We start from the raw sequence: 26,165 nt of genomic DNA, 5'->3' as shown, positions 1-26,165 counted from the left end.
TTCCATGCATTACTGTTTTGAAAACATATTTTTTAACCAGGATAGAGAGGGAAGTGGACTTGCCAGATGCACAACAAAAAGACAAGTAAATCACAGTCTCTAGTTTTAAAATAGCAGCTTCTAAATGCCAAAGAACTGCATTGCTTCAAGATGATTCTTGGACAAACAGAACATTTTAAGAACACAACTTTTATTTAATTAGAAATAGCCATTTGTAACATTTTAAATGTCTCTAAATCATCTCTAAACTTCATAATGTGCATTGTGACCAAAACACATTCCTATTTCTGGTTTATTCTCATTCACGTATGTCTAAGTATTTTGGCTATTAACTAAACATACTGTACAAAACTAATATAATACAATATCACAGAAGATGAAATGTATCCTTTCTTATATGGTAGCAATTATCCAGATATGGAATGAGATTATTAAGCAAACTGTAATCAATCAGGAACTCAATGCTTGGGCATTTTTGCCCACATATTTAGAATTTTGTGGATATTTTTGTCAATTTTGGAGGCATTTTTGCACCGAGTCCCCAGTAATTTATGATACTATTGGCATTGTATCTTTCTAAGGTATTTAAAAAGTTTGTTTTAGACATATAGTAGCAAGTAAACAAGATATCCCCACATATATGTCAAATGACATTGTGTTAATGTTTAAAACAAGTGAAGTTTGATCAGTGGTTAAACGTGTTCAGATGGTTCCCTTGTACCTGAATGAACGGCTCCTTTCCAGTATAAAATGAAATATGCAGAAAATCACAGTATTACATTTCTTGTATAGTGACAGGGCAGAAAGTCTTGAAGAATCTAGAGAAGAGAGGACACCGGCAGCAGTTTATGCAAGCTGCTGTGCTCATGATACCATGCCCTGCTTGCTTCCGTCGTGCCACGCACAGCGTGTTTTAGATTATAAAATGATTTAGTGCTTATAACTTGCCGATTTCTTCTTCCCAAAAATTCAGAAATATTATGTATTTTTTTTGTACTTTGTAATTGTGTTGAAAAATAACTGTAGCGAAGTTGAATTCTTCACTTTTAATCAACTCAACTCAAGTAAAAGTAAAATTATTTATTTATACTTAGAAAATTTGAAAATTTTTAAAAATGTACTCAAGTACTGTAACAAGAGTAGTTGTAATTAATTCTGTGGCAGCGGGGGGCGTGATCAAGTGCCTGTCCAGAGAGAGAGAAAGCGGTAATGACACTTACACCTGAGTTAAATTATGCCTAACACCTGTCTCTAATTCCAGTGAGCACAGGGAGAGTGGCATAAAAGCACCCACGCCACCAGCAGAACGGGAAGAGAGACTGATCTAGAGAGAGACCAGACCTTGGACTCTGATACAATTTATTGTGAAGCTAATGTGCTGTGTGGCAGAAACCTTGTTTACGTTGATCCAGTTTTATTTTGAAGCTAACGTACTGTGTGGCAGAAACCCTGTTTACATTTGAGGAGAATAAAATAACTTGACGTGGGTTTAGAGAAACTCTGCGTCCTGTGCCTTCCTAAACCGTGTTCTTTACACATTCCTTTCCACCTCTGGTATGAACATACCTCTGAAGAACCAGACAACATAACATCACGTCTAATGATTCAGAACAATCAATCCAGAATCCAAGATCCAGAATCAAGTGAGCTGTAGACATAAACAAGAAAATATTAAAAACGTCTTATTTCTTTGTGGAAATGGAATCATATATTATAAAAAGGACAGTTTTGAATTAATTAGCTTCTTTTAGCCACTCCTTCAGACATAATTTTTATTCTTATCACTTGGGGTTGCATTGACTAGTCAATCTGTTCTGTTGTTAGTTCAACTGTTGGATATGTGTTGACTAGTCGTGGATCACATGACATTTTCACTTGTATTTTCTTTCCTTATTTGCCATCAATTACTGAACCACACACACACAGGATTGTGTGTTATCATAGGCAGCAGAGGCTACATCTACTACATGCTGCCTTCAAAAAGCAATCTGATGAAGGCATCTAGTAGACAATTTGATACAAACAATTAATTGGATGTGTCTTGATGACTTCCTACCTCTGTAGACATGCAAAAGTTGTATTTTTCAGGTTTCGGACAGAGCCCAAGTAAAGAGAACTGCTTTAGGAAAATAACCCCATCAATCACAATAAATAGGACACCCTTTGGACATTGCACATTACAGTGGCTTAAATCACAGGAAAAAATATTTATTTTGAGACATGTTAGGCTTTGCTGGCCAAGAGTTAGCTATAAAAATAATTGACAACATTGGAGAGTTACATCTGAGCTCTGGAAATACTGCAGGTTTCTTTGTGTCTATCTCTATAGACTGGGAATTCTGGCATGCTCCTTGTTTTCTCAAACCTCATGAAACACATCACTTAAATACATTCCTGCCTCCTTTTCATGTACTTCCCTTTGATTTATGTAATGCTTATTGTGTTGCATACCACCTAGACACACTCACTCACTGCAGCATGTTTTCACTCCACCACCTGTGTAATATTTCTCATAATAGAGTAAATAAAATAATCGACATTCATCAAGGATTACTCAGAAGATCTCCCATGTGTCGCTTGGCGAATGTTATGTAATGATCCATGTCTGAATGCAACTCTGGTGGATGTTATGTTATGATCAATGTCCAAATGCACCTCCGGCGGGGTCAAATTGAACATCTGGTGCCATTTTGCTTTAATGATGCATCCAAAAGTGATTTGTAAATACTGACACTCTATCTGATGGCATAATTATCAGATGCCTGTTGATTTTCGTTCTTCTGAATTGGTGTCAGATTTGCATGAATGTCAATCAGTGCCCCACTCTGCATTCTTTCAAGGATGTATATTGTTCACAGGCAGCTGGTATGTGGCTTTTATGCCATGTTGTGGTTAAGTGCCACAATGATTTGAACCCATTAATGGTTCTCAATGAGCTATAAATAGAGCTGTGTGTTCGTACGCTCAAGCAAGAGTTTTATTACTCATTAATAGGTGCCCAGAGCTCTGGACATTCTCAAGGGGAGCGAACATTATGACAACCTATCAGCAACGTACCACACACATAGCTTGAACAGATGTATGCATGTAGCCCTCACTGCAGACATCAACTTGATTTTACGAGGACATCCTGTCACAGTTTTTTCCCCCAAATTATTGATTTAATGGGGAATATGAATTTCCACTCATGTGGGAACACATCTTGTCTAGATGTCGTCCGTGTGTTTACATTTATTCATTTAATTTAAAGTGTGTATAAGGTGTTCCTGTTGCTCAACTAGGAGAGCCTGGTGCTAGCAGTGCCAAGGTCATGGGATTGATTCCCAGAAATACAGAAGCTGGTAAACAAATGTTAAATGCACTCTCTAAGTCTCTTTGGGTAAAAGCATCAGCCAAATGTATAAATGTATTTGTAATTTATGCACCACTAAATTCACCAAATGAAAGTTGTAAAAATAAGTATTGTTTATAAATCCACCTGTCATTGGTCAGGCAAATATTTGACCCAAAATTATGCTATTAGTTGAGCCCATGTTTCTGTGTCGGGCTGGTTGGGTGCTCAAACAAACAGAAGAGTATTTTTGTCACGATCGACCACCGGAGATCGGGTTCACCTGAGTTCTAATCTCCTCCTTACCCACATACCGGGGCCTGATTAAGGTACAGCTGTTCCTCATCCAACTCCCTCTACATAAGCAACGCGCAGTGGCATTCACATTGCGAAGTCTTGTTTGTTCCGGCTACACTACTGAGCGTTCTAACTACTAAACCTGATTCATTCTCTGCCTACCGACCTTGCTTACCCCTCTGACTACGATTGACTGCTACCTACCTACCTGAAACTCTTGCCTGCCTCTTCGTATTGCCACTTGCTGCCTGCCCTGACGTTCTGCCTGCCTCACTACGCACTCAGCCTGTCTATACCCACTGCTTGACCATTGCCTGTTTATCTCTGTGAGTTCAATAAAGAAACTGCTGATGGATCCCAACTTACCTGAGTCTGTGTTACAGAAGACTTCGCCAAACATCGATCCAGCGGTGATCTCACGCATGGCCGAAGAACTCACCGCCCAAGCGAGTCAGCTGTCAGTACAACACCAACAGCTCGGGCGTCTCACGTCTGCCATGGAAGAGATGATGCGGTCAGTACAAGCGCTACACCAGCCCGCACCGGCGCCCGCCGTGCCCCACGCCAGTCAGGCGGCCGCCGCCGTTCCTCACTATCAGCTGATCGCCAGCCCACGGCTCACACCACCACCGACATGATCCTGCAGGTGGGGGCACTACACACTGAGACCACTCGCTTCTTTGTTATCTCCTCACCTCATCATCCAGTTATCCTCGGCCATCCCTGGCTACAGGAACACAACCCACGAATCTCCTGGCGGGAACACCAAATCACACAGTGGGGCGCCGACTGCCCAGCGAGGTGCCTAAGAGCCATCACACCTACCATGGTAGGATCAACCTGAGTCTCGTCAGCACCGCACAACTCTCCTCTGATACCTTCTGAATACGCTGATCTAAGCGTAGCATTCAGCAAGACCAAGGCAGCACAACTTCCGCCACACCGCGCGCACGACTGCGCGATTGAGCTCATTCCTGGCACCTCACCACCTAGAGGCCGAATCTTCCCTCTGTCGGACCCCGAATCTCAAGCCATGAAGTCGTACATAGAGGAGGAGCTCGCCAAAGGGTTCATTCGACCATCCACTTCCCCAGCAGCAGCCGGGTTCTTCTTCGTGGGAAAGAAGGTCCCTTCCCTTAATCCCTGCGGCCCTTGAACAACTACAGTCCGCCAAGGTGTATACCAAACTGGACTTACGCTGCGCCTACAACCTCATCCGCATACGAGAGGGGGACGAGTGGAAGACGGGCTTTTCCACCACGAACGGCCACTATGAATATTTGGTGATGCCGTTCGGCCTGTCCAACAGCCCTTCCGTTTTCCAGTCATACATCAACGACATCTTCCGGGACATGCTTAACCGGTGCGTCATAGTCTACATCGACGACATCCTAATTTACTCCAACTCCCTAGAAGAACACATTACACAGGTCAGAGCAGTCCTTAAGCGCCTAGTGGAACATCAACTGTATGCCAAGGCCGAGAAATGCGAATTCCACTTGACCACCGTCGCCTTCCTTGGCTACATCATCAGCCCTGAGGGGGTAGCTATGGACGAAAGCAAGGTGCGAGCTGTCCTAAACTGGCCACAACCTAACTCCGTGAAGGAGCTCCAAAGATTCCTGGGTTTCTCGAACTTCTATCGACGTTTCATCAGGAACTTCAGTACCATCGCCTCGCCTCTCACCGCCATGGTAAAGGGGGGGCAAACCAAACTGCACTGGTCCCCCGACGCACTCCGGGCGTTCCGCCAGCTCAAGGAACGATTCACTTCTGCTCCCATCCTGCATCATCCTAACCCAGACCTCCCCTTCATTGTGGAAGTGGATGCATCCAGCTCAGGTATCGGTGCCATACTCTCCCAATGCCAGGGCGATCCCCCAAATTATTTCCCTGTGCGTTCTACTCCCGCAAACTCTCGCCGGCGGAGCAGAATTATGATGTGGGCAACCGCGAACTCCTGGCTGTGAAAGCTGCACTGGAGGAGTGGCGACATTGGTTGGAAGGAGCTCGACATCCATTCCAGGTTCTCACCGACCACCGCAACTTGGAGTACTTGCGCTCCGCCAAGAGGCTCAATCCCCGACAGGCCCGCTGGGCGCTGTTTTTTACCCGTTTTCACTTCACCATCTCTTACCTCCCGGGAACCAAAAACGTCAAGGCAGATTCACTTTCCCGTCAACACGATGCCATCCCTTTGAGTTCCATCGCCGAGCCTATCATACCTCCCACTTTGATCCTGGCCCCCATTCAATGGGACATCATGGCAGAGATCGCACAAGCCCAAACGGCCGATCCTCCTCCACACGACTGTCCGCCCAACCGGACGTTCGTTCCACCTGGCCTCCGAGAGAGGGTGCTTCACTGGGTCCACGACGCCGCAAACTCCGGGCACCCTGGCATCTTCACCACCATACGTCTCCTGCAGAATTGTTTCTGGTGGGGAACCCTGCAGGAGGATGCTACCGATTTCGTGAACGGCTGCCCCACCTGCAACGCAACCAAGACCCCGAGGCAACCTCCAGCGGGGCTCCTGCAACCTCTTCCGATACCCCAACGCCCCTGGTCTCATATTGCCGTCGACTGACCTACCGGTCTCCCGAGGTCATACCACCATACTGACCATTGTGGATCGCTTCTCCAAGGCATGTCGCCTAATTCCCCTGTCCAAGCTCCCCACAGCCCTCGAAACCGCTGAGCATCTCCTCCACAGTGTGTTCCGCTACTATGGTCTGCTGAAGACATCGTATCGGACCGTGGCCCCCAGTTTACCTCCAGGGTGTGGTGAGCCTTCTTCCGATTGCTGGACATCAACGTCAGCCTCACTTCAGGGTACCACCCTCAGTCCAATGGGCAGACGGAGCAGTTAAACCAGGAGATTGCCAAGTTCCTCCGCACCTACTGCCACCACAATCAATCCGATTGGAGCCGCTTCCTCCCCTGGGCCGAGTATGCCCAGAACTCCATCCTGAAACCCCCTGTGTTACAATTTTGATAGCACCACAATGTTAACACTTTTTGGGAAATCGGCCTAGAAATGGCTTAGTAGTGGCCTCTCCATATTACGCTGAGATTAAGGATACATAATTCAGCTTTAAGATTTTTTAGAACTGCCTATTTTGTAAATGCTTTTTATTTTACACTTTGCTCTTTTCCTTATCAGTTACCCCTAAAATCAAAAAATAATAGAGCATATTTTTTTCCTCTCAATTGAACTCATAAATGAGTAGAAACATATTTTCTCTGTTTCTCCTGCAGGAAAATCAAAACCAACTACTTCATCGCCTCACTGGCATTTGCTGATCTGCTGGTATCAGTACTGGTGATGCCGTTTGGTGCCATAGAACTAATCCATCAGAACTGGATATTTGGTGAGACCTTCTGCCTGGTTCGCACCTCTCTGGACGTGCTGCTTACCACCGCCTCCATCCTGCACCTGTGCTGCATATCCCTAGACAGGTACAAAAAGTCATGCCCTTTCATTTCTGAATGTTTGTACCACTGCCTATGAGGCATCTTGGTTGTGTGTAAATCAAGTGATATTAATTGAAATTCAGTGAACGTACAGTATAGTCTTGACACATGACTGCAGTTGCTGTTGTCATGGCAGCCATAAACTGTTTTGCCGCTGAGGACAGGCAGTTGAGAGTTTAGTTTGCACTTTGTGTGGTGATGCTGTTTCCATGGTGATATGAATGTGACCACTCAACGTCCTTTGCCAAATAAAGTGTCCACTAATACAGTGATTACAAACCAAATAAAGTCTTATGTTCAATCAACAGTCAAAGCCATAAGGACATCAACATCTGGGTGCGATCTCAATGATTTTAATGTGCATTTTATTTGGCCATTAAGTTTCTGAAAGCGTCTCATTGGACTGGTGTCATTAAACTTATTTCAAAATCCTTTCACTATTGCAAGTATAGTATGAGAGGTTTAAGAAAGATATGTTTTAAAAGCATACTTGATTAAAGCTTCAGTAGCAAAAACAGTGTTGCAAAGTTTGATTCATTTCAATGAATTATTGCTGTTTAATAATATGTGTTCTTATATTGGTGCTTATCAACGAAAATTATTAAAAAAAATGATTTCTTATGCTCTGATAAAAGGCTGAAAATGTTTTTTGCTATATCACCCAGCATTATAAACCACCCACCCAAAATCCCATACATTCACTTGTTCTTAGGACTTAAGATCTATAAATGATGAAGGTTTCATAAAAGATTCTTGTTGTTTGTAAAACATGAGGGTTGTTTGGTAAAGTGCATGTACTTTTGATCTGGCAGGCTGCTTCCATCCACTTCGATGGCACTTGCTGCTTTTAAAGAATTACTGTAATAGAGGACCTGGGTAGCTCAGCGAGTATTGATACTGACTACCACACCTGGAGTCGCAAGTTTGAATACAGGGCGTGTTGCGCCATCTGCGATATCCATTAATGGACCATCCAGGTCTAATAAGCAACCAAGTTGGCCCTGTTGCTAGGGAGGGTAGAGTCACATGGGGTAACCTCCTCATGGTCGCCCTAAAGTTTGGTTCTCGCACTCTGTGAGGTGAGTGGTGAGTTTTGTGTGCATGCCGTGGAGAATAGCGTGGGCCTCTACACACGCTGCGTCTCCATGTTAACGTGCTCAACAAGCCACGTGATGTAATGAACTGGCCATGGAGACGGTGTTAGGATCCATGTGCAGGAAGTTTATTAAAAGAGCTATGTGCTTGAGATCTTGAGATCCATTGTGGTTAACCAGACCCTCTGTCTAGGCTGATATTTCGGGTGATGGCGCCTCCGCCGGTCAGCCTGAAAGCGTTATTATCGGACCGCTCGCTGTAGCCGGACAGGTGCGCTGTCCCACACCCTCTCGCTCTGCGTAATCAAATCGTCCACCGCTGGCACTGTAGATGGTTCTCCTGGCCAAGGGAACATTGGGGGTTGGTAGCCCAGTATGCATTGGAAGGGGGAAAGTCACGTAGATGTATGAGTGAGGGAATTCTGTGCATATTCGGCCCACGGCAAGAAGTTGCTCCAATTTTCCTGTTCACGGCTAAAGTAGCTCCGAAGATATCTGCCAATCTTCTGGTTTAAATGTTCCATCTGTCCATTGGCCTGAGGTGATACTAACATTTATGTCCAGTTGTCTACAGAACGTCTGCCAAACTAGGGATGTGAACTGTGACCCTTGATCGGACACAATGTCTTCTGGTAACCCATAGACTCTGAATACTTATATTATTGTTAGCAGTTTCCATAGCTGTGGGTAAACCCTTGAGAGGAACAAGTCTACATGATTTTGAGAATAGGTCAATAATTACCAGTATGTTGGTGTATCCATTGGAGTTTGGCATGTCAGTGATGCAATTGATGGACAGGTGCACCATGGTCTCTGGGGTATTGGCAGGTGTTGGTGTAATCCCATGGGCAGTTCTCTGGGGGTCTTAAATTGTGCACACACTTGACAAGACTTCACATATTTACTAACATCATGAATCACAGATGGCCACCAAAAGGGATTACGTACCAGTGTGGTTGTTTTTGGATGCCAGGATGTCCTGTGCTCAATGAAGTGTGGACCCATTGGATAGTTCTCAGACAAAGAGCTTGTGGTACAAAGTGCTTGGTTGGGGCAGTCAGGTGGTGATGGTTCATGCTGTTGTGCTCATTGTATTTCTTCCATGATATCCCAATTAATATGTGCAATGATGACAAATGGTGGTAGGATTGATCCATGATCCAGGAGGTTGGATGTGGTGTGAATCATGCATGCATGAAAGTGACACTTTGCTATTCTTGCTGCCAGTGTGGTAAGTGGCGGTAAAACTGAAACTGAATCGGGCTTGACGTGGATTCAGTCTCTTGGCTGCCTTGATGTATTCAAGGTTCTTCTGACAACTTGGAATGGGTGGACTGCCCACTCTAACCAGTGATGCCACTCTTCGAGTGCTGCCTTCTTGGAAAGCAATTCTTTGTTCCCCACATCATAGTTTCATTCAGCAGAATTTAACTTTCTGGAGAAAAATGCACAAGTGTAAACCTTGTCTGGGGTACATTGTGACAGGACCACTCCTGTCACAAAGCCCTTACCTCAATCCGAATTTGTGGGCAGAACTGAAAAAGCATGTGGAGGCCTAAATGAGCAAGGAAGCCTACAAACCTGACTCTGTTACATCAGTTCTGTCTGGAGGAATGGGCCAAAATGTGCACTTGCACACTGCTCTCTGGCTTTTTTTATGGTGGTTTTGGAGCAGTGGCTTTTTCCTTGCTGAGTAGCCTTTCAGGTTATTTCGGTATAGGATTCGTTTTACTGTGGATATAGATACTTGTCTACTTGTATCCTCCAGCATCAAAACAAGGTCCTTTGCTGTTTTTCTGGGATTGATCTGCACTTTTAACACCAAACTACATTCATCTCTAGGAGACAGAGTGCATCTCCTTCCTGAGCAGTATGATGGCTGTGTAGTCCCATGTTGTTTATACTTACGTACTATTGTTTGTACAAATGAACTGGTACCTTCAGAGGTTTGGAAATTGATCCCAAGTATGAACCAGACTAGTGGAGGTCCGCAGTTTTATTTTCTGAGGTCTTTGCTGATTTCTTTTGATTTCCCCATGATGTCAAGTAAAGAGGCACTGAGTTTGAAGGTAGGCCTTGAAATACATCCACAGGTACACCTCCAATTCAGTACACCTCCTATCAGAAGCTAATTGGATAATTGGTCTGAATTGTCATTGTCTGGAATTTTCTAAGCTGCTTAATTGCACAGTTAACTTAGTGTATGGAAATTACTGAGCTACTGGAATTGTGATATAGTTGATTAAACATGAAACAATCTGTCTGTAAACAATTTTTGGAAAAAATACTTGTTTCATACACAAAGTAGATGTCCATAATGTCTTGCCAAAACTATAGTTTGCTAATTTTAAATCTGTGGAGTGGTTAAAAATGTAAACCCCTGATTTCAACTGTATTTCTCATTGACAAAAACATTTTTGTGTGCCCTCTAGTGTAGAAACACAAACATGTTTGTCCTAAAGGTAAGATAAATATGCAATGAAACCCTATCTTTTTCAGTTAAAAACATAATATGTATTTAAGGTTAGATGCATAGGGAGTTTTGATTCTGATGGTATAAATTCATAATATTTGATGACAGGTGTCAGACATTTGGTGCCGCCTGTAACATTAGTAGGAGGAGGCAGATGAGGAGTGCGGATCTAAGAGCGGGTTTTATTGATCAAGGTGAAAACAAGACAGACCACGATGGGAAAAATGAAACAAAAACATGAAAACATCGAAAGGGTACATGAACAGGGTAAACTAGGCAAGATATCCACTTCCGAACATCCACAAACAACGATCGACTAGGAATGGAGGAACAGCAGGGTTTAAATACACAGACACGATAATGACAAAATGACATGCAGGTGAGAACAATAACAAAGTGCTGGCAGTGATGAGGGCCGGGAATCATGGGAGTTGTAATTTATGATGGTGACAAGAGAGACACAGGGCAGACAACCGGGGATCGTAACATAAATAACAAAGTGCTGGCAGTAATGAGGGCCGGGAATCATGGGAGTTGTAGTTTCTAACAGTGACAAGAGAGACACGGGGCAGACAACCGGGGATCGTAAAACCGCCAAATAATTTTCCACATTCACACGCAGCAATTTTCACTCACATTTGCTCACGCTAGAGACCTGTTTTTACATTGTTGCATGATGTTTTTTCAGCAAATAAGCTCAACCTTGCTAACAGTGTCAAATGTGAAATAAAAAAGAACCTTGAGCTGATGCGCAATTATACAGATACCCAAAATTAGTGGGGAGTTTTCAAGTTATGCATTTATGTCATATCTTGCATACCCATTTAAATCGGTACACCATTTATTCAGTATGTATATGATTGAAGCTACACTATGTAACTTTTGGCCCCTTAGTGGTTAATAAATAAACTGCGTGCATCTTGCAGAAGAACTTTTTTTTGTTGTGCTTCGGCTCTGCTCCACTGCGTGGATGAATGTGGTTCAATACACCAGTGTACACATGGATACAGGACTTCTTATCAGAGGGAATGGACAAATAAATAACGAAAGAAGTGATAAGACGGATATCTGAAAAAAAACCTGAGTAGGTAAGTGCCATATCTTATGCTGTTGTTTTGACTTATTGGAAACATTGATGTTTTGAAATAAATGACATTACAAAAGTTAGGAAACGTTCGTTAACATTGCTAATCTGATGAGGTCAAACATTGCAAAGTTTTTTAACTGCAGGATATTCTGTCCAAATAGACCATGGTAGGAACTAATTTATAGATTGCCATTGTTACCAACCAGTGGTCAACATAATTTCAAGACTCACATGTCCTTGGACTAAAGGATTTATTTATAAAAATTATTGCCGTTATAAAGAAAAATACATATGTGTGCTAGCAAGTGAAGTTCTGCACAGATTACAGTATAAATATTGAATTTCACTACACACACAGATATGTGTGTTATTAAATAACTATACATAAACAATTTCAATAAAATATCTTGCCTGTTGAGTAAGAAAAAAGCCATCTCTGGGTCACTTTTAAATCCTCTCAGTTGTCGCCACCTCTGAAAACCCAAGCCGATGTTGATTCAGGTTTTATTACGGACTCTGTCACATTCCCTTTTTGCTTGTAGACTCTGCTTGTAGACTTTTTACAACCGGTGATTCCCCGGAGGTTTGCCGTTTAAAATGATCCATGGTAAATTTTTCCTATCCGTTGTGACAACAAACTTTCATATTCAGGCTACTCCCACACCATACACACGCTACAGTAGCTGGAGCTTATTTTATCAGAGTACGGATAAGACGTCTACACGCATGGGTGGATGACGCATGTATGCAATTTCCTGCGAAATCCGTCCCAACAGCTCTAAAATATAAATAATTAATATAGGTTTATAAACAAAGTGTATTTGGGTAAAGATATGGTTTGGAAGATGGATTTTTGTTGCACTCATTAAATACATTTTATTTTTTAACAAAAAAGTTACATAGTGAAGCTTTACTATAACATGTACAAAACATGTAACAAATTTAACATGTTTAATATAAGGGAGTTGTTTAACAAAGATAATTGTGTTCAATAGACGTTTTCAAAATACCTTGTGTGAATGTTATCTATGCGTTAGACAGGGGGTACTCGAAAGGATGTTGAATGTTTGGATGGGTACGCCACTGTAAAACATTTGGGAGCCACTGCCCTAGAGTGATGCATTAGATCAGAGGTCTTATATTCAAGATTAGCCCTGAGTGTTCAGCTGCTCCTCTAATTTATGTCATCATTCGGCCCCTGCAGTCACAGAGACTGCCTTCCAATGGCTCGCGTTTAAAAAGGGGTCACAGGGGCACACGGGAGGGAGAGAATGATAATATTTGGCTTCTTTTATATGTCTACCTCTTTCTTATAGCTGACCGCATCTCTCTTTGTATTACAGTGCTTGCGAAGAATTGATATTCCTCAAACATTCTGGATAGAGTTTGTTCTAAACCCCTAAACCTAAGTATGAAACTTCTGCAATTGGTTAATATACAGACTCCATTCAAACTTTTTTGTTGATAATTTCAATTAGGTGTGCTACGTTTTTATTTTTTGTTAAACTTTACACTTTAAAGGGGTCATGTCATGAGGAGACCAGGGTTCCTCAATAGGCGGCCCGCGGGACAGACGACAAATGTTTGGCCCACGCAAAAGACCTGTTTACTCTAAAACCTTGACAATTTTGCGAGACAAACTTCCGATGAAAGGTCTATACACAGATTATGTAAAAATAAAAACATATGACCCCTGTAAATTAGGCACTGTTGCTGTTCTACAAACATTTATACCAACCAGTCACCTGCCCAGCTGTCAGTGCTAGAGATTACATATACATATATATATTTACATATATGCATTTGGCAGACGCTTTTATCCAAAGCGACTTACAGTGCAATTATTACAGGGACAATCCCCCCGGAGCAACCTGGAGTTAAGTACCTTGCTCAAGGACACAATGGTGGTGGCAGTGGGGATAGAACCAACGACCTTCTGATTAACAGCCCTATGCTTTAGCCACTACGCCAACACCATCCCCAGATTAATATATTGAACGTTGTTAAAGCATTTATTTAAAGCAGGGGTGCCCACACTTTTTTGTGTGATGATCTACTTTTAAATGACCAACTCAATAAGATCTACCAACTAAAAAAAAACATTTTTCATTTCATTTCAAATAAGAAAATGCTTGTTGGGACTACAGCATGTATCCCTACATGGAATTCATCTTCTAATTAATAAAAAAATATATAATAATGTTCAATGTTGATATCATTCAGTTTTAAAACTAAACCCAAAACACCTACAGCACAATAGATTACAATAGCCAGGGGATTTACCTTATTCTGATGACTTGCACTGAATGGAATCAGACAGTTTTGCCTAGGCAGTAGCATCGCAATTTCGCGCTCTGTTCTCAGAAGTCCTTGGAAGGCGTGTATTCGCAAACCTAGTTGTCATGGCAACTGAATAAACAAAACCTCGCCTGGTCAATATTTACTCATCAAGTGCAAGTCAGACAGAAACTCAAAGAAGGAAAGACATTATATTTATTCTTATTAAAATGTAACAAAAGTACATTTAAATTTTGTGCGATTTACCAGCATTACCTTTGTGATTGACTGGTAGATCGCGATCGACATATTTGGCACCCCTGATTTAAAGCATTCTTTCCATGGTGTTAATGTATTCTGAGGAGTACTGTATATAATCTGTATTTTTATGTGAGTGAGACGAGTAAAGAGCACTGTTTATACATTTATTGTATACATTTACGTCCTGTTTATATTTGTATTTTGCAACGAGTATATTCCAAATGGACTCCCGAAGCCAACTACACTTTGTTTATATAATGCTTGGATTAATGCCTGGATCATATAACACAAGGTACTATATGAATACTGCACAAGACGAATAACACTGTACAAAAAAAACAATAATACAATTATGCATAGCCTAATATTCAAAATAATTTATAAGAAAACACTGGCTCATGGCCTTTTCTTCACTGAAATTATTGCAATACTTTGTTAAATTATCCTTAAGAACAATAACAATATTAATGCTAATATGTCCAATATTTGAATCTGTAATTAGAGTAATTAGAGGACATGGAGATCCAGAATATTCATTAAAGTTTTTTTCTTCTTTTTTCCAGCAGGTAAAGTTGTGTAGTTTTGTGTATCTATGTACAATTTTTTTTTTTATAATTGTTTGAATAAAAATAACTATGACAGACTGATGACATGGCCAGGAGCAGAATCAGTTGTGGCGGTGACATGGTATGGAGCTGACTCTGGCGTGGTTGTGACATGGCCTGGAGCTGACACTGGCATGGCTGTGACATGGCCTGGAGCGGACTCTGGCGTGGCTGTGACATGGCCTGGAGCGGACTCTAGCATAGACAGAGACTCTGGAATTACCTCTGTGTTCGGGGGCAAGGACTGAGACTCGTAAATGACTTCCGTGGTTGTAAACATGGGCAGGGACTTGGACACGACCTTCATGGTCGTGTACTTGTGTAGAGACTTGGAAACGACCTCTGTCGTCGTGTACTTGTGTAGAGACTTGGAAACGACCTCCATGGTCTTGAACATGGACAGAGACTCGGGAACGTTTTCTGTGGTCGTCGACATGAACAGAGTCTCAGGAATGACCACTGTGGTCAGAGGCGAGGACTGAGACTCGGGAATGACTTCTGTGGTTGTGGGTGTGAACAGAGACTCGAGAGCAACCTCTGTGGTCGTGGGCATGGACAGAGTCTCTGGATGGTCCTCTGTGGTCATGAACACAAGCTTAGACTCAGAGACGAAATCTCGTCTCCTCTTCCTCCTCCATGAGGCTGAAGTTGGCGGTGCAGGCTCTGGGACAGACGAGGCTGGCAACCTTGGCTTGTTGGCTGTGGCAGACATGGGCATTGGCTAATTATAGATAATTAAACAATAAACCGATGAAAACAAGACACATGAAAATGGAGGGAAAAACAGGACATCACATGACTAGGGGAACACATGATATAAACATGAACAAAAACACATAAACATGACATATATATATATATATATATATATATATATATATATATATATATATATATATATATATATATATATATATATATATATATACTATGTATAAAATGGTTGCATGTGCTCTGCAATGATTTTAGCCAATCATAAAGGTGGGCGTGTCTTAAAGCTGTAGTACACGGAAACTAAGCTTTTCAGACAGAGGGCCAGAGACAGGGTGGAAAAGGGACATATTATGACTGTTTTAAGTGCAAAAAACATTGCAGAGATCACTGCAAATCCATTGATTTCAGTGGGGACAGTACATTCCTAAGGGCATAGAGGGTTTGATAATGTGACACTCCATCATGTTGAGAACATTTTAACTTGTGCTGTAATGCACTCTGACATAGGCATCTATTGACCAATGAGAATTTCACAGAGGTGATTCCACTTTCTCCAGCATGTAGGCACCCAATATTTGCACAGTGAATTGCAATTGGTTTTCTTTCTTGTTTCTATTTATACACTAAATTGTGATTGGTCTTTTATTTCATGCATATATTTAGACTTCTATAGCCATCTTTACACTACAAAGATGGTGTTGTGTTATTGAAGATGCTAGCTCAATGTTATGACAACTGCAAAGAGGCTCTGATATGGCGTTTAATTTACAAAGAACCAAACACAAAACTAATATTCTATTGTTCCCTTGTTGGCACTGCTTTTTCCTTTATGGAATGTAAACCTACTTATTTTTGTCATCTCCTTCACCCTCTCATTCCATTGCATCTTTATCGTCCTCTCTTTTTATTGTGCTTTAACCTCGTTTGGGAGATAGCTTTTTTAAGATTAACCAACTGATAGCCCTTAAATGGCAATGGCAGTGCAGTATATGGTCTGCACTCAAAATTATTGTGGTCTTACTTGTTCTGCTATTGTTTGAGGGTTTTAAAAGTAAAACATGGCAGCAAGTAACTTTTTATAGAAGTGACTTCACTCTCAGTTTATTTCTTTCTTTCTTTTTTTTCTATTTATCATGCCTTACACTCCACTGGTGTCTACTGCTGGGCCATTGTTTGATTTTCAAAAGGAGAGTAATGTTTTCCTGAGTGCAGAGGAATGAAGAGGTTGTAGTCGACTCGACTAAAGTTTCAATATATATATATATATATATATATATATATATATAGGTTTGGATGGAACAACATGAGAGTGAGTAAAAGATTAAATAATTTTTTAGTATTTTGTGAAGTATCCCTTTCAGACAGATATGTTTTAATTAACTAATAATGTTTTTTTTTTAATACTGTGTATTGTTATATTGTTTAATATAAATTAATGACTAGATATTATTCTTTAAATAGCAATTAAAAGCTTAAATGTATATAGCTAGTTTAAAGTGATCAAGGCATGTTTTCTTACATTTAAGCTTTTAATTGCTATTTAAAGAATAATATCCATACCTATATGAATTTCTGGTGTGTAATGTTAGCCTCAGTCAGTGTTCACTTTCATTACTTTTTTTATAGAGTTAAATTGAATGGTAACAGGCTTAGAAATGCGAAGGTTATAACATTTTCACATCATGATAATTGCTTTTGTCACGGTATACGGTATACGGAATTATCATGGTATTGAAATACATTGCTAAAAACGGGTTGTAAGATAAACAAACTTTATTGTTGTTCACTTAAAAATAAGTTTAATTACTTTTCAAAATTTCAAACTAGCCTTCATAATTAAAAGATAACAATGAACTTTGAAAAGGACCCTGAACATATAAAAAATTATTATTGAAAATAAATTAAATTCAACTTCAAGTTGCCAGTAAGCCAGTTTCTAATATATAGCTAGGTGCTAGCTTGCAAATAACCGCAAGTTCACTCAATGCATGGCAACATACGATTGCGTTGCATTCCAACATCTACTTAAAGGGTTTGTTCACCCAAAAATGAAAATACTCTCATCATGTACTCACCCTTATTTTATCCCAGGTGTGTATGACTTTCTTTCTTCACCAGGACACATTTGAAGAAATAGAAAAATATCTTGGCTCTGTATGTAGGTCCTTAAAAGTGGATGGTGATCCAACTTTTGAAGCTCCAAAAAGAACAGATAGTTTTTTCTTTTCATCAACATTTAGCATAAATGTTATCCATACGACTCAAGCTGGGTCCAAATGTGTCCTGGAACAGCAGTGCTGGTAACAACTTAGTAGGAGGAACACTGTACTGAAGCTTCATTGGTTTTAGTTTAGATCTGTATTTGTATCTGTTTCTTTACTCACAATGGTGCGTTTGTGTGCTTATCCTGGATGTCTCAAACGAGAGGAGAATATGAGGTTACGTCCGTAACTTGGCAACGCAAATATGTCACAAGAGACCACTTGGACTCCACCCTCTCGTGAAGCTTACCTGTAGTGATGGTATATAGTTAAAAAGTACTTAAATATTGATCTTTTTTGCACCAAAAATTATCGTATCACTTTAGAAGATATTAATTTTACTTCTGGAGTCGTATGGATGACGTTTATGCTAAATGTTGATGAAAAATAAAAACTACTGTGAGATAAAAAAATATAAAAATTTTGCTAAAAGGTTATCTAGAATTAATTGCAGGAATTTTGAAGTGCCCACGATAACAATCATTCATGTTAATAACCGGGATACACCGTATTATCGAAAACTGTCACATGCCTACAAAAGAAAGTCCTAGTAGTCTGGAACAAATAGAAATTTTGTAAATGATGGCTGAATTTTCGGGTGAACTATGCCTTTAATGCTCTCATAATTGCGAATCAAGAGACAAGGAATTATTCTAATCTTGTGTATTGACACAGTCTTTAGAAAACCTAATGACCAAAAACCCAAAAATGATTAAAATCACCCAATATTCACAATGTTGCTTAATTTTAAATCTCCTGCAAAACGTCACGGTTACTGTTGTAACCTCCGTTCCCTGAGGGAGGGAACGAGACCTTGTGTCTAATGAAGTCACGCAAGGGGTCTGTGACAGGGTGAACGGCGGGCCGGGTCGTGATGCTGCACACCCGGTCCCTTATCAGGCTAATTAAGCCTCCGAGAGGGATAAAGGCCAACTGCGGACAGTGGTGCGAGAGAGAGAGATCGTTTCTGGGCAGCTGACCGTCGTGTGTGTTTGTGTCTTTTGTTTAAGTTTATCATTAAAATTATAATTTATATCATGAAGCCGGTTGTCGCCTCCTCCTTTCCTTTAATTCCTTTACAGGGTCTTCCTTGGGAGCCTCGTGTATCTCTGAACTTGAGAAAAGTCCAATGAGAAATTGGCAGACAGAATTTGCATGTCCCACCCCTGGACATACAGGTATAAAGGGAAGTGGGCATGTGTCTGTCAGTCAGGGATAAAGAACACTTGTGGCTCATAGTGGGTCTGGTTGTAAATTGCTCTGCTGAATTTGCAGGCCAGAAGGCTGGGGAGGAAGAACATCAAGGAAGTGACGCTTAGTGGCTAACCTGGGAGAGAAAGTGCACTGGATTAACTTGGTGAAGGGCGCTAGATGCAAGCGGAACACCCAGTCGCCAAAGCTGACATAGAGCTGCTCAGAACATCTAAAGCTCTGCGTGCGGTCCAAATAGATACGCAAAGCACGTATCGGACACCTTAATGAAAAGGCTGGGTCTGCCTCCTCCCGGGGCAGTGCTTGTAGGTTCACAACCTGATCCCTGAAGGGGGTCGTAAGAACCTTGGGCACATAGCCCGGTCGCAGTCTCAGGATAGCATGAGTGTTTGCCGGACCGAATTCCAGGCAGGTATCGCTGACAGAGAACGCTTGCAGCTCCCCAACCCTCTTGATGGAAGCTAGCGCTATCAGGAGGGCCACCGTCAAGCGGCTCAAAGTGGTGCCTCTGAAGGCCCGAAATGACCTCTGAGAGATTCCAGGAGGGGAAAAGGCGTGGCCGGGGAGGATTCAGTCTCCGGGCGCCTCTATCCAGGTGTAAAGCTGCCTGGGGGAGAGAGCTCTTGCTTGGTTCATCGTGTCTATGACTGCAAGTGGTAGATCACTCAGATCTTCTGCGTCCTGTCCAGGGGCCAGACGTGGAGGAGCCAGAGGTCTGGGTGTGGGTGCCAGAGGGTGCCCCGTCCCTGAGAAAGAAGGTCCATCCTTAGAGGAATTTGCCAGGGAGGTGCTGTTGTGAGGAGCATGAAATCCGAGAACCAAGTCCGAGTGGGCCTATAAGGAGCCACTAAAGTGACTTGTTCCTCGTCCTCCCCGATCTTGCACAGTATCAGTGCAAGAAGGCTTACTAGGGGAGATGCGTACTTGCGCAACCCCGGTGCCAGCTGTGTGCCAACGCATCTGTCCCGAGAGGGGCTTCTATCAGGGAGTACCAGAGCGGGCAGTGAGTGTTGTTCTGGGAGGCAAAGAGATCTATCTGTGCCATGCCGAATTGGCACCAAATCAGCTGGACCTCCTGGGGGTGGAGCCTCCACTCTCAGCTTGGCGAAACCTGTCGTGAAAGCGTGTCCGGCATCGTGGTGTGGTTGCCAGGGATATGAGTGGCGCGCAGCGACCTAAGAGCACACACCGCCTTGGCGATTTATGTATGCTACCATCGTGGTGCTGTCTGAACAGATCAAGATGTGCTTGCCCTGAATCAGTGGGAGAAACCTCCGCAGGGCAAGGAATACAGCCAGCAACTCTAGGCAGTTGATGTGACAATGCAGCCGGGGCCCTGTCCAGGAGCCAGCATGCCCATTGCTCACGGCTCCCCAACCCAGTTGAGATGCGCCTGTGGTGAACCACGACACCTCTGGAAACCTGCTGTAGGGGGACTCCAGTCTGCAGAAAATAAAGGTCTGTCCAAGGGTTGAAAGTTTGATGGCAGGAGGGGTGATTAACACACGGTATGTGCCGCGGCACCATGCCAATTTCGGGACTCGAGTCTGAAGCCAGTAGTGAAGTGGTCTCACATGCATCAACCCGAGCGTCATGACTGCGGCTGAGGATGCCATATGCCCAGGAGCCTCTGGAATTGTTTTAGAGGAAACGGTGTGCCGTCTCGAAGAGAGCAAAGCACCTGAGCACTGACTGCGCACGCATGTGCTCACTCGCTCATGAGGCATGCTATCATTGAGACTGAGTCTAACTCCATGCCGAGAAAAGAGATGCTCTGGACCGGGGCGAGCTTGCTCTTTTCCCATTTGACCTGAAGCCCTAGGTGGCTGAGGTGCCTGAGCACCTTGTCCCTGTGAGCACATAGTAACTCTCGAGGGTGAGCTAGAATGAGCCAGTCGTCGAGGTTTGAGGTTTCCCTTAGCAGGGAAAGGGCTGCCTCTGCGATCTTGGTGGATCTTTCTCTATCGCATCCTTGAGAAGCAGAGTCATGATCTCTGCCCTAAAGTGCTGGCTTTCTCGCCGCATACGGAGGTGGAGTGAATACAGCTGAAACGAGGCGGGATCTGGGCGAAATGAATCGTGAATCGCCACGCGTCCAGACTTCACACGAGGGGCACTAAAGGGACGATCACTTTTGTTGTACCGGGTGGGGCCTCGCTGCAGGGGGGAGCAGGTAATAATGTGTTGGGTGGCAAAAGCATGTCCCAAGGCTTGGGTGCTGAGAAAAGACTCAAAGCACTTACCTTTCTCTGCTCACCCAGCAGGGGGTGGGTTAGAGACTAAGTAAGAGGTCCTGGAATGGCGTCTTCAGAACTCGTCAGCGCCGGCCTGCCGGGGATGGACAGTCGCGGGTCCGGAAGCGAGGTGATTGCGTCCGGGGTGCTGAAGGTTTTTGGAGCCTGGGCACCGTGAGAACGGCACGCAAAGGCTGGATAACCCAGAGACTGAGGAAATCGCTCTTTTAATGAGAATGTGGGTACCACATTCTTTTCTCAGAGAAAGATAAAAGGAAATTAAAAAAAATTCACCCGGCACTCCACCGGGTGACGGAGGGGTTCTGATACCAGCTCCAGAGCGATCTGCCTGGGTCCTCTATCTCAGGAGCACTTAGGAGCTTTATGTGTCCTATAGGGGGTCCTGGAGACGGGGGGCGTATGTCGCCTGCAGGGCACTTGACGCTGGGGCTGAGAGCTGGGCCCAGGTTGAGGTGGAGCTGGTGGTTGTTTAGGCGCAGTGGGACGCCCTCGGCAGGGCGCAGGTAGCACTGGGGTGGCACCGCGGCATGATGTAGGATATCACCTCCATCTGCCTCTTTACCGTCGAAATCTAATGGGTAAATTCGTCGACGGTGTTGCCAAAAGGCCAAGCTGGGAGACGGGTGCGTTGAGGAAGTGTTCTTTGTCAACGTTGCGCATCTCGACCATGTTCCTGGACCACGATGGTGGCCATCACCTGCCCGAGTGCCCGCGCTGTGACCTTCGTAGCTATGAGAGCGAGTTCGGTAGCAGAGCACAGTTCCTGCAGCACATCAGGTTCGGGACAACCCAGGTGCAGTTCTTTAAGTGCCTTGGCTTGGTGGACCTGCAGGAGAGCCATGGTGTGCAGGGCGGAGGCTGTAGGCTTTCGAGGTCAGCGAGGACATCATCCTACAGGCCTTGGAGTGGAGTACTGAGCACCTCCAGGTTCTGGACACAGGTGGATCACAACTGCTCTATCCACCTGGGGAACGTCCGTGTACCCGTTGGAGTGGGGTACCAATCGTCAAGCCGTGAGGGCTCTGGGGAGGATGGAGGGTTCCAGTCCCAGCCCACGCTCACAGCAGCCCAGGTAAGCATGTCGGCCATCTGCGTGTCGGCCTCAGACTGGGCGGGCTGACCCGAAGGTAGCAGCGTCTGTGATCGTTGGTCTTGGAGAGACATCGACCGCATCCAGGAACTAGAGGCGGAAAGGCATCTTTAAAAAGGCGAGTCCTGAAAAGGACGTTCAACGTTTGCTCGTGTATAGCTCTTTTATGAGTAAAAACAAACACTTTTAGAGAAAGCAAAACTCTTTTAGGAGGGGAAAATATTCATTTAGACAGAGAAAGTGCTGTCGAAGTGCCCAGGGTCGTGGACTGCACAGCGTGCAGAGAGAGAGAACGCCACTGGAAATGCACCGTAGGATCCAACAGCAGTGCTTCTTGCCAACAGAGGCGAGTGGAACAATGGTGAAACTTCAGCTTGCTGCTGCAGAACCGCTTGGCTCCGAAGAAAAAGTCTGACTGACAGACACACGCCCGCTTCCCTGTATAGGGACATGCAAATTCTGTCTGCCAATTTCTCATTGGCTTTTTCTCAAGTTCAGAGGTACGCGAGGCTCCCAAGGAAGACCCCTTGTGTCACTTCATTTGACACAACGTCTAGTGAGTGACAGAAGGGAATCATGAATTTTCCACATATCGCTAAAAGTCGTGAATCTCTTCACATGAATCTCCATCTCAGTGTTAATTTAATTCTTAATTTAATGTTCTCTATAATGCCTCCGCTCATCTGACTCATTCAAGTTGAATGCTAATTGTTGGTGCTCGTTAGCTGTGTTATTTGTGCCACTTATGAGCAGCCACTGCTCATAAGTGGCTGCTGTTATTTGTGCCACAGCCACTTACAAATGTTTCAGAACCTTCTGGAGTTTTACTTAATTGGTGTGTATTTCAGCAATTGAGAAATGTATTGAAGACTTCTAGGTTATTAAGACTTGTGAAATATCTATGATAAGGAAGGTCATATACTTTATGGTGTTTTTAAAAGGTGCAGTTAGAGGATAAAACATGCATAAACTGTACCAGATGTGTTATGCTTTAATTTTGCCTACATTAAATTAAGTCATGAAGAAAATGTGTTTTCTAACTATACACATATTCTACTAAGATTAATGATGTCAATATCATGATGACTCAACATTGACCTGCCCACACTAGAAAAAAAATCATGTTTTTAATCTTAGTCTTGTTATATTCACGTGTTTTCTGGTGAAAAAAAAAAAATCTAAACATCCTTAATTCAAGATAAATGTACCTAAAGATATTACAAGATTTTTGAAATTGTCCCTATTTACTTTCTTAATAGGCCTAGATGTTCCTAGTCTAAATGTGAATGATTCACCAGTGCATGCTATTAAGCAATCATGTTTGTCTTTGTAATTTTTCAATATAAATCTTTCATGATGTCAGACTTTTGTATTTGGCTGTTGTCATTGGAAAAATAATGTTAACCATTGAACCAATGGTCAAAAAGCCATTGAGGTCCGTTTCAGTCTGGTACACCATTGAAATGCCCACTTTTGTCTTATTTAATATCCTGTTATGCTCATGTAAAGGGATTAAAATTGTATATTTGAATGAAAATATTAACCAAAAGACACAAACACACACATGACGGTCAGCTATCCCTCTCAGAGGCTTAATTAGCCTGATAAGGTACCGGGTGTGCAGAATTACACACCTCCGCCCTGTCACATTCCTCCCTTGTTCTCTTAGGCCGGGGAGCCCCAGCATGACATATACACCGCCCCCTTCCCTGGAGGATGGTGTGCCCTAAGCCCCATCTACCGGCAGGTCATCCCTGCCTTCCTGAATCTGGGAGGGGACAAGGGGAGAGAAACAGAAATAATTAAATTAATGTAACTGTGTGCAGAATCGCCACACGGCCGCCTTCCGCCCTGTCACAGCTCATATGCATAGTGAATTAGTTGAATTTAGTTAAAGTTATGCTTACAACAAATATTGCTTCTCAGGTAAAAGTATCTTGTTTTAATGATATTTAAGATATTTTTAATGGAAAATAAGACATCAGTGCTGAATGTTGTGTAGTATGTACTGAAAACATTGCATTACATAGACAAAACACTCCATAACTTCAGGCAAAGAATCTCTGAGCGAGAACAAAGGCATTGTAAGTTTGAAATTGATCTAGGAGCTGCTGCAGTCATGACTATTTGCACACCTCAGCAGCACAGAGAGAGACCCAGTTGGCACTCAAGAGATGAAATGTCGAGTGGCGCACCTGATCAGCCTCCACATGGGAAATAAAAGAGCAATGGGGGAGCTCTCATAGTCTTTCAGCTTTTACGACTGTGGTTTTGAAATTTTGTAGAGTGTCATTTAATGTGGCTGATACTTCAATAAACTATTGCATTCCGGATTTCAATTGAGGTTGTAATCATTTAAAAAAAGATGCACCCTTTAATATGTAATCTTTATTTGCAAACCAGTATGAGAATGTAACCTTCCCCTGCAATCTCAGCTTCCAAATTCAACCAGCTGTATCACAAAGAACTTTGCTCTTTTTCTGTCATGCACCTTATATGACAACAATAAAGAGTGTTCTCCTGGCATGCTTGATATACCACATTGTTTTACTGCTCTGGTTTTACCAGAGATATGTTGTTCCCTGCAAGGACTGGCTTGTTGACTCTGTAGGGACATTACATGGGATTTATGTCCAAACAACCATCTCTAGAACTGTTTCTGACAAGCTTATAACACGAGGAAGAGTCTTCGTAACTCTAGATAGGGTTTATTGTGTGTGCAGTTCGGTTTATAATAAAGAAGTCTACCACAGCATTTATATTCCTCTTATCAAAGAAACGTTACTTGAAAGAGCCAATGAGAGTGGAATATGGGTCAACAGATGCATGAGTCTGTGACAACAGTGATATACTGTAGGTGGCTCTCGCTCACAGGCTTAATCATTAGAACTGGTGTCTGCCCACTCAGGCCAGATGTCTGCTTTTCATTTGAGTGGAGGTTAATTTCTCCAAAGCACATGCTTGTCCAATGCCAACCAAGCTTGAAATTGGATTTTCACACAGCCTTTCACGATGCTATGTCCCCACGGGGCCAACTTTCAAAGAAATGTATTTTCATGACTGATATTTTATACATTACATGCTTTGGGAACTGTGCAAAAATGTCAATATTCTTCTACATGTTAGGAATTATAAGCACATATTTGATTTTATGATGCTGATCACATATCACATAATTTCAACACCATATAGATAATGATTTAGATATCCTGAAATGCACTCTGTGTTCAGAGAATGAGTGCTATCCCCTGTTGCATCGATCATATGGACAGTAATTATGATACTAATGTTTTTTTAATCCAGGTAAGCAAGTGCACAGAACCTCCTTGATGACATCCGTATTCTACTGGGTTGTGGTTGGCAGAGAATGTGAGTGGTGTGAAGTGACATGAATTTGTACTCCCCACTCAAAGCATTTTGGAATGACTTTGCTCCAATTCTACTGACCCTTGCTCGGTTTACCTTCACTGGTGAGGGAAATCTAGCTCTGTGGGTCAAATTCACTAAACAATTTTTGCATGGTATTTCAGCACAAAAACCTGTAGTATTTACTAACCACCAGGAATCTAATTTAAGATGGCATAATTAGCATTGAAATAGCTCCATGTCTATTAGTATTTAAACTAAGTCTTTATTTTAAATTATAATTTCTCACTGCGCCAAAATACCTCCATTCTATTTAAGGTAGGCTCATTATAGATTAAACTTCATTCACCAATCTCTTTTCTATTTGC

The 26,165-nt window shown here is 42.7% G+C and overlaps 1 protein-coding gene across 1 annotated transcript in view; it reads left to right on the top strand.

The window, feature by feature from the left end:
- LOC127617094 (5-hydroxytryptamine receptor 4-like) overlaps positions 1-26,165 on the top strand; it is a 172,476-nt gene that overhangs the window by 73,446 nt on the left and 72,865 nt on the right. The window contains exon 4 of the mRNA XM_052088978.1: positions 6,887-7,087. Within this exon, the coding sequence (XP_051944938.1) occupies positions 6,887-7,087 (201 nt within the window). The remainder of the gene's footprint in view (positions 1-6,886; positions 7,088-26,165) is intronic.

Source organism: Xyrauchen texanus, chromosome 23 (genome assembly GCF_025860055.1).
Source record: "Xyrauchen texanus isolate HMW12.3.18 chromosome 23, RBS_HiC_50CHRs, whole genome shotgun sequence".
Taxonomy (NCBI): Eukaryota; Metazoa; Chordata; class Actinopteri; order Cypriniformes; family Catostomidae; genus Xyrauchen; species Xyrauchen texanus.
This window is presented reverse-complemented; position numbering and strand designations above follow the sequence as displayed.